This window comes from Sceloporus occidentalis, unplaced genomic scaffold (assembly GCF_023333645.1).
Source record: "Sceloporus occidentalis isolate IW3139 unplaced genomic scaffold, rSceOcc1.0.p SCAF_5, whole genome shotgun sequence".
Taxonomy (NCBI): domain Eukaryota; kingdom Metazoa; phylum Chordata; class Lepidosauria; order Squamata; family Phrynosomatidae; genus Sceloporus; species Sceloporus occidentalis.
Genome location: NW_028316985.1, coordinates 71,962,377 through 71,975,384, shown reverse-complemented (window position 1 = coordinate 71,975,384; position 13,008 = coordinate 71,962,377). Strand labels below are relative to the sequence as shown.

General features: G+C 39.6%; 1 protein-coding gene across 1 annotated transcript in view; it reads left to right on the top strand.

Moving 5' to 3' along the window:
- Positions 1-11,831, top strand: part of LOC149312314 (V-type proton ATPase subunit S1-like) — a 79,414-nt gene extending 67,583 nt beyond the window's left edge. The window contains exon 10 of the mRNA XM_089526845.1: positions 9,685-11,831. Within this exon, the coding sequence (XP_089382971.1) occupies positions 9,685-9,894 (210 nt within the window). The 3' untranslated portion in view covers positions 9,895-11,831. The remainder of the gene's footprint in view (positions 1-9,684) is intronic.
- The last annotated feature ends 1,177 nt before the right edge of the window (positions 11,832-13,008 follow it).

The window sequence follows — 13,008 nt, the reverse complement described above, 5'->3', positions numbered from 1 at the left end:
TTATTCCATTTCTTAAAGTCTTCTTTAATTTTTTTCCAAGTAGGAATATAATTATTTTCATATAACTCCGAATTTTTCCCTGTTATTCTTATGCCCAAGTATTTTACCTGTTTTATAGTTTGAATTTCAGATTTGCTGTTTAGGTCTTCCGTCTCTTGGGGTGATAGATTTTTAGTCAAGATTCCACTTTTACTTTTATTGACTTTACACCCTGCTATTGCACCAAATTCATCCAGTATTTTTTGTAGCTTATTTATACATTGATTGGGATTTGCAAGAAAGACCACAAGATCGTCTGCAAAAGCACGTAATTTGTATGTTTGATTGTTAATTTTGATCCCCTGCACTGAAGCATCACCTCTTATTCTTCTATTTAACATTTCCATCACCATTAGGAACAATAACGGGGAAAGAGGACATCCTTGTCTTGTGCCTCTATTTATATTACATGGCCTTGTTCTCTCTCCGTTTACAATTATCTGGGAGTTCTGTTTGTTATAAATCATGTTAATTCGATTCAGGTAACTTCCTTGAATTCCACTTGCCTTTAATACTTCTTTCATAAAATCCCATTTTACCATATCAAAGGCCTTTTCAAGATCTAAGAAGGCCATGCCTACTCTTTGGTTGGTATTTTGTTCACAGAAGTCCAGGATGCCCAACACCGTTCTGATGTTATTTTTTAAGTATCTACCAGGTAAAAATCCTGCTTGATCTTCGTTTATCCATTCAGTTAATATTTTTTTCAAACGCTCAGCTAAGATTGAGGCATAGATTTTATAATCCTGGTTTAGAAGAGCAATAGGGCGGTAGCTATTCAGTAGGGATGGATCTTTGCCTTCTTTTAATACCAACGTAGTTAATGAATTTTCCCAAGATATAGGATATTTGCCAGAATCTATTTCTTGGAATGTTTTAAATAACGGGGTTAAAAGTATTTCTTTAAATACTTTATAATATTTTGCAGAAAGACCATCTGGTCCTGGGGCTTTATTATCTTTTAGGTTGTTGATTGCTTTCTCGATTTCTTCTACAGTAATATTTGCATTCAGATCTTTTTTAGCTTTATCGGAGATTGGGGGGATCGTATCTTTCTTCAGAAACTCTAAAATGTCCTGTAGACGACTACTCTTTTCCTCTTTAATCTGAAATTGCTTCTCAAAATACTCTGCTACCACGTCTTTTAGATCTTTTTGATGCGTTACTTCTTTCTTATTAAAAGTTAACTTTACTATTATATTTTTTTCTCTGTCTTCCTTAGTTCTTCTTGCGAGCCATCTCCCGGTTTTATTTGCATTTTCGAAATGATAGTGTTTTATATATTTAATTTTATTTAGTAGTTCTTTTGTAGAGTTTTGGGTTAGTTGATATTTTAATCTTTTACCTTCCAGAATTAGTTCTTTATTTTGGGGATTTTTTTTTATGTCTTTTTCATTTTTTTTAATTTTCTCTGTCAATTCTCTCTCTATTTTACCCCTATCCTTTTTTTCCCTAATTTCTTGTTGGATAAATAGACCTCTTGCCACCGCTTTGCTCGCATCCCAAATAGTACGCATTTCCAATTTGTCTGACATATTTTCTTGAAAGTAATATTTTAATTGTTGTTTTAAATTAAAAACTATATCTTCGTCTGACAGTAAATATTCCTTTAATTTCCATGAGTACTCCCTTCTAACTTTGTTGAAAATTAATTCCACCGGACAATGATCTGAATGTAATCTAGGTAGTATTTCAATTTTCTGTATCTCTTTGCACATTATCTTTGAAAGTAGAATAAAGTCAATCCTTGACCATGATTTATATCTGTTTGAAAAGAAGGTAAAGTCCATATCCTTCCAGTGTCTTGTTCGCCAAATATCTATTAAATTTAAGTCTTTTATTATTTCCAGTGCACTTTGTGGGAGTTTCCCTTGATATTTTTTCCTCTTATGAGATGACCTATCTACTAATGGGTTTATAACCCCGTTCCAGTCTCCTGCAATTATTACTTTTAGATAATTATACTCAAGAATTTTCTTATGTAATTTTTTGTAGAATTTGGACTTGTGATCAAGTGGTCCATATACATTTAGTAACATAACTTTTTCATTTTGGATTTCAACTTCTACGGCTAAGTAGTGTCCATCTTTGTCTGCAAATAGCTCTTTTGCCGAATTTAAATTTTTTACATAAGTCGCCACCCCCTTTTTCTTATGTTTTTCACTGGCAGCTACAAATACTTTCCCTAATTTTGGTTTTTCTAATAGTCTTATATCTTTTTTTTGAATATGTGTTTCTTGTAAACAGACAAAATCCTCTTTTAATTTATACAAAAAGTGGAAAATTTTACTTCTTTTAAATTTTGAATTCAAACCATTCACATTCCATGAAATCAATTTACAAGACATTTTGCACCAGACAAATTTGAATAAGATTCCTTTGTAAAATTAACTCTTACTTTTCCAGATAGGGTTTTATCTCTTTCCCTTTTTTTTCCTTATCTTTTCCCCGTTGTTCTGTTTCTTTCCCTTGTTTTTAACCCTTCCTTTTGTATTTCGTAATGGGTATTCCTCTAATTCTGATCCTGACTCCTCTGAGTCCTCCTCTATTTCCCCTTCTTCGGATTCCTCAGACTCGCTTTGTTTCTTAGGGGTTTTTTCCTTTATCCTTTTACCTGTGTTTTCTCTAGCTAGTTTTGTATGTCTTTTTTGATCTTTCCCAAAGTCACCTCTACTGGCCCCTTCTACATTAGAGTCTTTGTCTTCAGATCTTTTCCTTTCATTTTTTTTCAAATAAGTTTCCAAAAATTCTTTAGCTTTTTGGGGGGAGTCAATTTGGTAATTTTGGAGTCCTATAGAAAATATCACTCCTTCTGTTCTAGCCCATTTGTATTTTATATTGCTTTGTCTTAGGTAAAAGGTTAGATCTGAATAGGGTTTCCTTTTCCTCAATAATTGAGTTGGTAGATCCTTGAAAATCTGGAGTTCTTGGTCTTCTAAATAGAAATTTTTTTTATAATTTGTCTCAATGCAAAGATCTCGTACTCTTTCCCTTACAAAATGAATCAAAATGTCCCGCGGTAAATTTTTGTTCGTGGCAACCCAAGAGTTAACTCTATAAATCTTATCTATCTCTAGATCAAGTTGTTCTGGTAACCAATTGATGAATTCGGCTAGAGGGGGGATGATTCTTTCAACTAAGTCTTCACCCTGCTTTTCCTTCAAACCTCTGATTCTTAGCGCTTTCCCTTTTAGTCGGAATTCCAAAGAAATTCTGGAGTTTTCTTCAGTTTGTAATGCTTTCTCTAAATGTTCTGTTTTCTCTTTTAAGACCACTGTATCACCAGCTAAATCTTGCATTTTCCCTTTAATCTCCTGAATCTCCTCTGTGATATTATTAATGCCCTCTTTAAATTGTTGTAGCTCATTCTGTATTTCTTTCTTAATTTCTTCCCTCCATTCTTTTAGCTCGGATTTAAGTTCGGCTCTTATTTCCGCCCTTATATCTGCTCTCAATTTTTGTATTTCCTCTAGAATTAATGAGTTAATATTTTGGGTCGCTATTGGTTCTTTTGCTTGTTTCTCTGATAAAATTACTTGTGATGGTTCGGTTTCTGTCAACATATTTTCACACTTTATCCTTGGATTAGTTAGATATTTAAAGTTAACTTTTTTTTTCCCCCTCCCTTTATCTTTCTTCCCCTCCTCCCTTTTTCCCTATTATATTATCTTTGCACTTCTCCTTACACTTCCTTATTAAATCCCTCCTCTCCTTCGTCCTTTCCTAGTCTTTACCTTAACAGAAACCGTCGGATCAGGGTCTAGATTAACATTAAAGAGAGAGAAAGAGAGAGGAGAAAAAGAAAAAAGAAAGGAGTAATCAATATAAGAATATTTACAGGAATTCAAAATTTTCCTAGTATTTTCAGGCAGTTTCAAATGAAAATTAGAATTGAAGCTTCCCACTCCCCAGTTATCAACTGGACTCACTCTAGATATCAAGATGCACATAGACCGAATTATGGCGAAGCTGTGCCTTTTGTGGCAGTTCGTAGTGGAGTCGGTTAATTCTAGAAGATCATAGCTTCTGGGGTTTTGAAGATCCCTTCTTTTTCCCCCCTTCCAGTAAATAGAAAAATTCTTCTTGTCTTCCTAGAAACAAAACAAACTACAAGTCAAAAACCTAGTTTGTAATTGACTCCGAGCCCATTCTTCAGAATTGGGCTTTTTGCTGTTGACTTCTCAACAGCTATACTTCACTACGTTCCTTGTGTTGAGGGGTTAGCCAGAACACAAAAAGTTGCTGCGCCTTGCTGTTTGAATATAGCGGCTAGTGGAGGAGATGTTATTATTTGTTTACTGTTTGGGTACAGATAATATATAATGAAGAGAGGGAGAGAAGAGAGAGAAAAAGGGAGAAGGAGAAAGAGGAAAAGAAAAAAAAAAATTCCCTCCCTTTCTTCCGCCTCCCCCTCTCCTCCTCTCCCCTCCTCCCTCCCTAAGAAATGGAAGGTTGTTGTAGCTCTCTCCGCCGCTCGTGGAGAGCCGGTGTTGGGGCTTCTGCTTTGGGGCTTTTAAGGGCCCCGCCGCGCTCCACGTCTGAACCACCTGTGGAGGGTTGGTGCTTGGCTGGGCTCCTCCCCTCTGTTCCTCCCTCCGCCGCTCGTGGAGAGCCGGTGTTGGGGCTTCTGCTTTGGGGCTTTTAAGGGCCCCGCCGCGCTCCGCGTCTGGACCACCTGTGGAGGGTTGGTGTTTGGCTGGGCTCTTCCCCTCTGTTCCTCCCTCCGCCGCTCGTGGAGAGCCGGTGTTGGGGCTTCTGCTTTGGGGCTTTTAAGGGCCCCGCCGCGCTCCGCGTCTGGACCACCTGTGGAGGGTTGGTGTTTGGCTGGGCTCTTCCCCTCTGTTCCTCCCTCCGCCGCTCGTGGAGAGCCGGTGTTGGGGCTTCTGCTTTGGGGCTTTTAAGGGCCCCGCCGCGCTCCGCGTCTGGACCACCTGTGGAGGGTTGGTGTTTGGCTGGGCTCTTCCCCTCTGTTCCTCCCTCCGCCGCTCGTGGAGAGCCGGTGTTGGGGCTTCTGCTTTGGGGCTTTTAAGGGCCCCGCCGCGCTCCGCGTCTGGACCACCTGTGGAGGGTTGGTGTTTGGCTGGGCTCTTCCCCTCTGTTCCTCCCTCCGCCGCTCGTGGAGAGCCGGTGTTGGGGCTTCTGCTTTGGGGCTTTTAAGGGCCCCGCCGCGCTCCGCGTCTGGACCACCTGTGGAGGGTTGGTGTTTGGCTGGGCTCTTCCCCTCTGTTCCTCCCTCCGCCGCTCGTGGAGAGCCGGTGTTGGGGCTTCTGCTTTGGGGCTTTTAAGGGCCCCGCCGCGCTCCGCGTCTGGACCACCTGTGGAGGGTTGGTGTTTGGCTGGGCTCTTCCCCTCTGTTCCTCCCTCCGCCGCTCGTGGAGAGCCGGTGTTGGGGCTTCTGCTTTGGGGCTTTTAAGGGCCCCGCCGCGCTCCGCGTCTGGACCACCTGTGGAGGGTTGGTGTTTGGCTGGGCTCTTCCCCTCTGTTCCTCCCTCCGCCGCTCGTGGAGAGCCGGTGTTGGGGCTTCTGCTTTGGGGCTTTTAAGGGCCCCGCCGCGCTCCGCGTCTGGACCACCTGTGGAGGGTTGGTGTTTGGCTGGGCTCTTCCCCTCTGTTCCTCCCTCCGCCGCTCGTGGAGAGTTTATTACTTTTCAGTGGAAAAATAGGAGGAGGAGTTGTTGTTTTTCTCTTTAAGTGTGTTCATATATTTGCATTCCACTCCCCAGCATTCACACCTCTAATCCTGTCCTTGGAATATGGGTCACAAGAGTTGTGATCTGGGAGGAAAAATAAAATCCCCAAAAACTGAGTGGTGGGAGCTTCTCTGAACAGAGCTGTTCTTCTAGCAGAAGGCTGATCCTGGATCCAACCCAGACATACTACGAGCTAAATATGAGAGCCAAAGTACTTGCTTGAAAACCTTGGAAATTTTTGTTTGAAAGACACAAAAAAATCAAAGCTGTTTTACATGCTCTTCTATGCTTGTCAGTGATAGACTGCAGGGAGTTTAATCTTCCTCCACTACAATACAACTGCTTCTATCACTCTCTCTCGTTGTCTCTCTCAGACACATACCTGAATGCAGAGAGCACAAAAATATTATTAAAACTAATTAAGGCATATGAAGACAATTAAACCTCAGTGCTCCTGTTTTATAGAAATAGCCCAGTCTGATTTTTTTGTTGGAAAGATCAATATTGCTGCATCCTCTAAAGTCACTTTTCCAGTCATCAGCCTCTCAGTTTCTTTTTGATAAAGCAATTTAATTATAACAATCTTTGTTTATATGGTTCAGGTAGCTGGGGTTTCTGTGGCGACAAGGTGTCCAGCTCTGAATACATAAGTGTGTATTAGAATTAGACTTACCACATACTTTCTAGCTGCTTCAATTTGGCAGGGACAGTCCTGGTTAATCCTCTGTTGTCCCACTTTTCCAGATACTTTTAAAAAATGTTCTGGCTTCTCTTTCCTACTCCTACTTTCTCCTTTTGTCCTGAGTGTACTTCAGCTGATGCAAAGTGTGTTGTTGTTCCATAGCAGTATGCACTCAATTAACGCAACAGGAGGAGGGAGGAGATGTGAGGGTGAAAGTTTGCCCTTCCCAGTAGGCTCAGGCAAAAGCAATCTGTTACAGCCTCTCCTAGCCTGTGTTCTTCCTTGTTAATAATTTTGGCCAGCATGAAATGTTTTCATCTGTGAAATGTTGGAGAATTTTCCCCAATTATCCTGTCCTCTTCTTTGGCTATTGTTACCCAATTGTCACATTCTCTCAGCCTCAAGGGAAAGCAATGGCAAACCTCCTCTGAACAACTCTTACCAAGAAATCCTTAGGATAGGTTCGCCTTAAGTTGCCATAAGTCAGAAATGACTTGAAGGCACACGACAATAACACTAAGAGGTTGGCAACCATAGCTAGAAACAGCTAGAAATTTGCATGAGCCAACTCAATGATTATCATTTTTTTACCTTCTGAATTAAATAACTACTTCTATATTAATATGTTTCCACATACCTTTTATTAAGAATCTGTTCATCATTGCCTTGTTTACCAGGTTGTAAGGTACAGAGCATAGATAAGGCCATTTCGCTCTAACCACCACTTTATGGCCTATACAGTAGAAATAAATAAAGTTCTCTCATGCCATGAGAAAGGTGGCATATAAATGAAATAAATGCAATACAATAGAAGCAGTTATGTTCTAAAACAGAAAGGAATTCACAGAGTACATTAACACTAGGAGATTAAAAAGACTGACCCAAATGGGTGCATTTTTCTGTAAATCAATACTCAGCTCTTCCATTCAATTCCACTCCATTCACTAGTCTATGTGAGACCAATTGTTTAATTATTACACATAGTCTTGTGGTGCTTTAAATATGAACATGTTTTATTCGGATTAACCTTTTGTGAATCTTATGACTTCATAAGATGTACGTGCGATGATGATTATTTTTCAGAATATTCAGTCCTAGGCAGGCACACTCAGAAGTTAGTGAACATTTAGTCATGGGATTATTTAACCATAGAGTTGCTTCTATCCAACCCTCTATCACAAATCAATTGATTCACAAGCACAGATTAGAGTCCTCTGTAGTAGATTTGTAGGAAGAGTTGATTTATGCTAATGGCTATTTTGGTAATGAAACAGAAAATATCAGCTTGAAAAATCAAGTATACCTGCTACCAAACATAGATATTTTTAATAAACAATTCATTCAGCAAAAAGAAATTCCAGTGGAAATTCTGAAGCATTATAGGGTAGCTGTATAATTTTGCTGTCTTTTATTATGGGGGTTAGATAGAAGGTTTTAAGATTGTATCAGGTTTTTAAAATGAATATTTTTCACATATTCTTGGAATCTCATGTGAGGGAGAGAAGTATATCACAGTAAATAAATAAAGATGGCAAAATTTGTATTGTTCCCCTAATTTCTTCATCCTAGCTAAACCTAAGGCATCATCATTAAAAGATAAGTGAGCATGTACTATGGGGAATTATGAAAGATTTTTTGGCTCTGCAAATTCCTATGAGAATGTGTCAGTGTGTGAGGGAGAGCAAAATCCCCAGAAAATCCCACAACATAAGCTCATACTTGTCCTAAAAGAAGCTTTCCTGAAGGGCTTTGTGCCATAGTGAATCTAATGCCACTGTGATAAGAATCTAATGGTATAGATAATGCCACTGTGATAAGAAATGGTTAGAACTTTTCCCACTGAAGAGGTCAAATACATCTTTCACGCACAAGCATGCTGAATCCATTGATTTTCTCACACATGCCTTATTCCCATGCCAGAATTATACTACTTCAAGCGATTAAATAACATTCTTTTTCATGTGTAAGCACTGGTGAACTGCAAACTATGTATGGTATCAGATTCCAAGTTAAACTTCTGGCATTCAAAATTCATCCCCTCCTTCACACAATACATTGACAACATTACACACACACACACACACACACACACACACACACACACACTGATGATGATATTCATTTCTATCCTGATTTTTTCCCCAAATTAGGACTCAGAATGGTTTACCATTAAAAACACAGTACAATTAAATATTTATAAGATGGGCTAAGATGCAATATATACTCGACTATAAGTCCACCTCATGTATAAATCAAGGGCAAGTTTGAGGGCCATAATTATGGATTTTGATATGTCTCATGGATAAGTTGACGGTAAAACTTAGGGGCATGTAGCAAAAGATGTAAAGAATTATGTTTATTGTCTTCATATATAAATGTCTTATTCAGATCCTTCTAATCCTGACTATTCTCAACACTCATTTGAGGGGAGGCACCAAGGAGGTGCCACCATTGCCATTTTTCCTCCCAAGCATTCAAAAAGGCCAGAAGCAGCAACATGGTGAAAGTAATAGATGGAGTTGGTGCTTCTTTTGGTTGCTCCTGGGATAGACTAAGCCAGTGATGGTGAACCTTTTTGAGGCCAAGTGCCCAAACTGCAACCCAAAACCCACTTATTTATTGCAAAGTGCCATGTCCCTCTGGCTTTCTAGTAACAAACTCTGGCAAACTCTGTGCTGGGACGATGGCACATGTGCCCACAGAGAGGGCTCTGAGTGCCCCCTTTGGCATGTGTGCCAAAGGTGCGCCATCACTGGACTAAGTTGTTACTTTTTGCCACTCTACTCAGATATGGAGAAGAGTTAAAATACAGCACTTACATTGACCCATGCATAAATCGACCAAGTTTTTTGGGGTCATTTTTAAACTAACATTTCTAGACTTACACTTGAGTATATACAGTAAATGCTTTAAATAAATAAGTAGTTGAACTCTTGCTCTACTTTTAGTTACTAGATACCAGAATGCTGAGCCTGGGGAAATTACCTTTTGGGCTACAACTGCCAAAATCCCCCTACCAGCATGATTACTGGCCTTGCCACTGGTCATGCTGGATGAGAGAGTCTAGTAATGCTGAAGTGAGAAAGTTAATGGGTGCTGTGGTTTTTCCTGGGTTATATCCTTAAAATACCTGACATTTTTTCAAGCTTGACTTGCAGCTTTCCTGTGGTTAAACAAACAACACAGACGTGTGGTTAATGATCACATTTCATGTTGAAGTAGAATATGAAGTACAGTTTTTTGGCATCTCACTCCTCCTCCTTTTCTTTTGCAGATCCAAGCTTTCAATGTTGAAAACAACAAGTTTGCCTATGCAAGTGACTGCACAACATTCTTCACCCCTGCAATATGGATGGGTTTGGTCACTTCGTTAGTTTTATTACTGATTCTTACCTATGGAATCCACATGATTACAAATCTCACAACAAACAGTAGATTTGATGATCCTAAAGGCCCAGCTCTTTCAGTACCTCAGACAGAGTAACCATAAATGAGCAGTGTGAATAATTTTCAAACTGCCCTTCCAACCTCTTATTGTATGAAAAAAGCCATAGGTAATGTATGTTAATAAGATGTACAAGCTTTGGGGACAGTGGGATATATATTTCTTGGAAAATAGATGGGTGAGTGGCTCTGGAAATTCTGCCAGCCGTTATTTCTCTTTTAAAACTAAATGAAAGCCCCGAGGCAAAACTGTAACCATTCACAGTTGTTGCCATCCAAAAGTCAGCAGGTAGTGCCAGCAGCTTCATAAATGTCATTTTAGAAGGCTATTATCAAGGCATTTTAGAAAAGGATTTGTTAAAATCTAACTGCAAACAGATTGTGGTGAGTAATAAATAGGCCAGATATGCCCCTGAACAACCCCACTTGAAAAATAAGGGCTGGTGTTCAGTACTACAGTTGCAGATTTATAACCTAGAGTTACAGATTAGTAACTGGCCTGTATCCATTAAGACTATGTAGTCCTACTGAAAACTTATGTAAATGTGATCCCAGCCTACTTCAAGTGCCAAATGTTAGATCAGGCAAAGGAAGTCCATTTAGCTTCCTACTATAGTGCAAAGAGCATGATGTTTCTCCTCCTCTCCTTCCAGCAAGTGAGCCTGCAACAAATGGAGGCAACATCCCTGTCACAAGTTCTTGTCACAGGCTCACTCACAGGCATGGAAGGAGTGGAAAAGTTGTCTTCATTGCACCCCAGTGGAGCCTGAATGGACTTCCCTCACACTCATAAGGACAACTGGGAGGGGAGTTGGACCAAGAAATGCTATTAAGGCTGCATCTGCACTGCAGAAATAATGCAGCTTGACACCACTTTAACTGCCATGGCTCAATACTATGGAATTTTGGAATTTGTAGTTTGATGAGATATTTAGCCTTCTCTGTCAGAGAACCCTGGTGCCACAACAAGCTAGAAATGCCAAGATTGCATAGTACTGAGCCATGGCAGTTAAAGTGGTGACAAACTGCATTATTTTTGTAGTGCAGACACAGCCCTGGTTATACAGACAAGATGAAGTAACTGACTGAGGGTTCTAGCAAAGGTCATCCAAAAGCTGAATTGGCACATTTGGAGAAGTGATTCTACTTTAAAACAAAGTGCCTTCTACAAACCTTACCTAAAAGTTTATTTAAAAAATAGAAGTAGACTTCTGGACATGTCTGTTTTCATTTGGGCAAGATCTATGTGACCTGTGGAGGATATAGAGGTGGATTTGGCCCCTTGATTCCCTAAGTTTGTCCACTCCTGAGATAAGTAAAACCGCATTAGATAATTAGATATTGAAATTATATATCCTCCAGCATTTCACAGGTGCAAACTGGGGCATGTGGCTGGGTTATATCTGAGTCTGAGCAATGTGGCTAAAGTTATTAGTGAGGAAGAACACAAGCTAGAAGAGGCTGCAATGGTTTGCTTTTGCCTACTGGAAAGGTCAAGATTTCACCCCTCCTCTCCTCTCCCCTTTGCTGGGTTTTTAGAGTATAAACTACTTTAGCACTTTGAATTCAGTTTGTAGCATTGAAATTAAGGTAAGGCAAAGGTGGAAAGGGTAAGAAGGAGAGAGAAACTGGGAACAGTCTACATGATTAAAATACTCCCCATTCCAATTGAATAGAATGTGATCTAGCCACATGCAATTTGTAGGAGTTTGGATGCGTGTGTTTGTGTATGCAAAACTCCTTAAACTCTGGGGGGAAAGGCTTTTCAGTTGCATTTTTGACAGAGATAGGTTGAATAGATACAAATTTATACAAGAAAGTGAAGACAGTTTACCAACAATGTAAATGTATAAATACCTGCAGCAACTTGTATAATTAATTCACTTACATGTAGGATCTTATTACTTGGCTTATTAATTTGGCTTACTTCTCCTGGTTTAAATTTCAATTTGGGCTGCATCCTGATCTTATCAGAAGGTTTTTGCTACTTAATTTGCTGCTTGAATACAACCCGGGTGCATCCCCACTTCCAGGAGTGCTCCGGTGGCCATTTTCTTAAGCCAGATAACTCCTGGATCCGAAAAGAGCCATGTGGAACACTCCTGAAAGTGGGGATACACCCAGGATGTATTTGGGCGGCAAATTCAGTGGCAAAAACCTTCTGATAAGATCAAAATGCCACCCGAATTAAGCTTTAAGCTGGATAGAGGTAATAATAATAATAATAATAATAATAATAATAATAATAATAATAATAATAATTATTTGTATACCGCTTTTCCAAAGATCAAAGCGGTTTACAGTCGATAAAACCAAGTACATAAAACCAAGTACAACACATCTCATAAAAATCCATATTACAAATATACAATATATAACACTAAAAGCCGAATTTAAAAGCCAAGGTAAGTCAAATTTAAAAGCCAAGCAATAAGCTCCATAGACTATACCTGGGATATTTTAAAAAGAGCTGAATAAGTGGAGCAACACAAGATTAAGTAGGACTATCTGGCCAGTATCAGGACAATTGGTGGTTATGAAATTACCTAGCTGCCTTGAGTCATTTTTTTAAAAGAAAAGTGGGATGGACATGTTTTGATAAATAAAAAATAGACTTTTGTAAATACCAAAATTAGCTCCTGACAGAAAGCTGTCTGGGCACTCAAGCCTTTATACATGCTGACTTTTGAATGATTTATGCACACATGGATTGACATTATTACTCCCCCCCTCCTCTTCTGTCTAGCAGTCATTCTGTGATGAAATGAAGGAGTTGAAATGAAGCTGCCAGTGCATGTTCAGCCTGCAAAAAGGCTTTGGGTGATTTTGAAGGGCTATCATTCTCCTGGGCCCTTTCACATTACACAGTTGTATTAGGATTACACTTTAACTGTTGTGGCAGCCTTCTATGGACACCAGGGAGTTGCAGTTTAGGGAGGGGTATGTAGAATTCTCTATGAGGTAGCTTTAGTGCCATACCAAACTATAAAGCTAGGTCTCCACAGGATGCAGCCATGGCAGTTAAAATGGACTTGGAGCTAATGACAGTTAACATGGCAGAAATAATGCAGCTTGACACCACTTTAACTGCCATGGCTCAGTGCTTAGGAATTCTGAGATTTGTTGTTTATTGTGGCATTGGAGCTCTCTGACA